The sequence below is a fragment of the Octodon degus genome, unplaced genomic scaffold (genome assembly GCF_000260255.1).
Source record: "Octodon degus isolate 3935 unplaced genomic scaffold, OctDeg1.0 scaffold00282, whole genome shotgun sequence".
NCBI lineage: Eukaryota > Metazoa > Chordata > Mammalia > Rodentia > Octodontidae > Octodon > Octodon degus.
The window spans coordinates 126503-129363 of NW_004524858.1; the positions used below are offsets into that span (position 1 = coordinate 126503).

The 2861-nt window shown below is 40.2% G+C and overlaps 1 protein-coding gene across 1 annotated transcript in view; it reads left to right on the forward strand.

Annotated features, from left to right (window-relative positions):
* LOC101588350 (vomeronasal type-2 receptor 116-like) overlaps positions 1-2861 on the forward strand; it is a gene marked incomplete at its 5' end in the record, with an annotated part of 52739 nt that overhangs the window by 648 nt on the left and 49230 nt on the right. Inside the window, 2 exon segments of the mRNA XM_023707223.1 lie at positions 1150-1430; positions 1802-2608. Coding sequence (XP_023562991.1) covers positions 1150-1430; positions 1802-2608 — 1088 coding nt within the window.

The following is a 2861-nucleotide window of genomic DNA, read 5'->3' on the forward strand; positions in this document are numbered from 1 at the left end:
AAGAAGAAGAAGAAGAAGAAGAAGAAGAAGAAGAAGAAGAAGAAGAAGAAGAAGAAGAAGAAGAAGAAGAAGAAGAAGAAGAAGAAGAAGAAGAGGAGGAAGAGGAAGAGGAAGAGGAAGGAGGAGGAGGAACAAGAACAAGAAGAACAAATAAAAGAACAAGAATAAGAAAGAAGAACAAACACAAGAACAAGTACACATAGACATTTAAAGAAAAAATAGCATGAGAAATGATACAAGACTTCACTAGACAAAGTAATAGAAATTGAACATTGGCTGCTGTGTTACATGATGTTACCTTCAAATTAGTTCTTCATATTACCAGATATAAATGTGTAAGATATCTTTTTTAAAAAATAACAGAGAAGTTATATTAAATTCCAAAGAACAAAAAATCAGAGTAGAAAAAATTAATCATTAACTGCTGCTTTCAAGAGATCAGTAGAAATTCAAAATAGTCATCCAAAACATTTTGCATATATATCCCTCAACCCAGTTTATCCTTTCCATTGAAAAATTTATTTCACTTTCAATCTATTGAATGCTTTCATTGTATCCAACAAATTGCAATAAGTTGTGCTTCAATTTTCATTAACTTGTAAATAATGTTTAATTTCTTTGTAATGCATTGGTTGCTGAGCAGGATGTTATTTGATTTCCATGTGTTTTGGGGAATTTTGGTGATTTTTTTGTGATTTCTTTGGTCATTCATTTCCAGTTTCATTAATTCACTCCTGACTCAGACTGCTGTATAAAAATGTACCTTGTCTACAAATCTAAAACAAGAATTATTTGTGCTTAAATTTTCTCAGGCCAAATCATTAGAAAAGCACCTGTTTCCTGATTTCTTAGTGGCAAACATGTCAATCTGCCCTTACATGGGAAAACAATCACACAGGTTAGTTCTGCCTAACTTTTGAGGATGCTAAACTCCATCAAGAGAAATACACATAAATGATGTTATTTTACAATACAACCCTAAAAGTCAAACTTCTAGTGGCATTTTACATTTCAATATAGAGTCTTAAGTTATGAATATGGGGTTAGGTCACAAGCATTGAATTCGTAAGATGGTATTAGAACAGGTTCAACTATAATCACTTATCCTTTTTTTCTGAGGAAACCTATGATATCTGTGCAGGCTTGTGCCTGACAACTACCAGAATTTCCTAGCCTTCATTTTTGCCATTGAAGAGATCAACAGGAATCCTCACCTTCTACCCAACATAACTCTGGGGTATGAATTCCACCAAATACATTACAGACACTGGAGGATGCTGGAGAGTATGTTCAAACTGCACACAGGACAAGCTGAGGTCCCTAACTATACTTGTAGGAGAGAAAGCAAGTCTGTAGCAGTCCTGATAGGAACAAACTGGGCAAATGCTGGAAAAAGTGCAGCACTGCTGGAGCTCTACAAGTTTCCACAGGTGAGGGGGAGTGTGTGATGGGGAGAGTCATGTCCTCTTTGGTCCTGATGGTGAGGGAGAATAGCATTATGCATCACTGAACTCTGAAAGGTTTCATATCTCAATCTGTGAGAAACACGGATTGGAGAATTAATAATTCTTCTATGTCTGCAGCAGACAGAAGAGACAGAGTGAAGGAAAAAAATTTTCTTCAGCTGACTTGTAAGCCAGTCATAGTCAAAGATATGGCACTTCTGAAATGAGATATGCAGGTGGGATAAGACAGTGTTTCCTTTTGCTATTATCAGCTGTTGCTTAACACTATTCAAGTCAAAGTTCATGCTCCATGTCAACCCTCTTTACCTCACTTCAAATTTGCTCTTTTCTTCTAGTTCAGCTTTGGTTCCTTTGATCCCACATTCGGTGACAGAGGCCAGTTTCCTTTTCTGTATCAAGTGGCCCCCAAGGAAACGTCTCTGGTCACTGGCATGGTCTCCTTGATGCTTCACTTCAGCTGGACCTGGGTAGGACTGGTCATCACAGAAGGTCAGAAAGGCACTCAGTTTCTCTCAGATGTCAGAGCAGAAATGGACAAGAATGGAGTCTGTGTGGCATTTGTGAAAATGATCTCAAATTTCCTTGCAATGTCTGCAATGGCTCTACAGAAACTAGATTTCCTGTCCAGGGAAACACCACCAATAACTGCAGTTGTCCTTTACTATGACACAGAAAGTCTAAATGACATAAACTATCAAATAGGGCAGTACTTGGTGATATGGAGAGTCTGGGTCACAAACTCACAATGGCATGCTGACACATCTGGGAGAAATTTCATACTTGACTCATTCCATGGGACTCTCATTTTTTCAAACCACCGTGAGGACATTCCAGAATTTAAAACTTTCATTCACAGAGCTAACCCCACCAAATACCCAGAGGACATGTTTCTCACTCTATATTGGTTCCAGAATTTTCATTGCTCAGTATCTGATTCTGATTGTGCATTGAAGAACTGCCTGCCTAATGCTTCCCTAGCATGGCTGCCTGTGAATCATTTTGACATGGCCATGAGTGATGCAAGTTACAACGTATACAATGCTGTGTATGCTGTGGCCCATGCCCTGCATGAGCTGCTCCTTCAGCAAGTTGGAGCAAAACCAATCAGAAATGGAGACACAATGCTGTTTTCTGCCTGGCAGGTAGAGTCTATTGCACTAGATGCGATAGCCTCTTAGCAAGATGTATACTGAACCCCCACTGGCTGCTCTGAAAAGCCATCTTTGCATTGTTCCCGGACCGTCTCCCTGCTCGCTGCAGCCACCTCCGCCGCGCGCCTCCGCCGCGGTCTCCAGCAGCTGTCTCACCAGAGTCCTCGAACTCTAGCTTTCTTTTTACCTGCTGCACCGAACCACCAGCGTGCCCCACCATGTCAGACGCTGCCGTGGACACCAG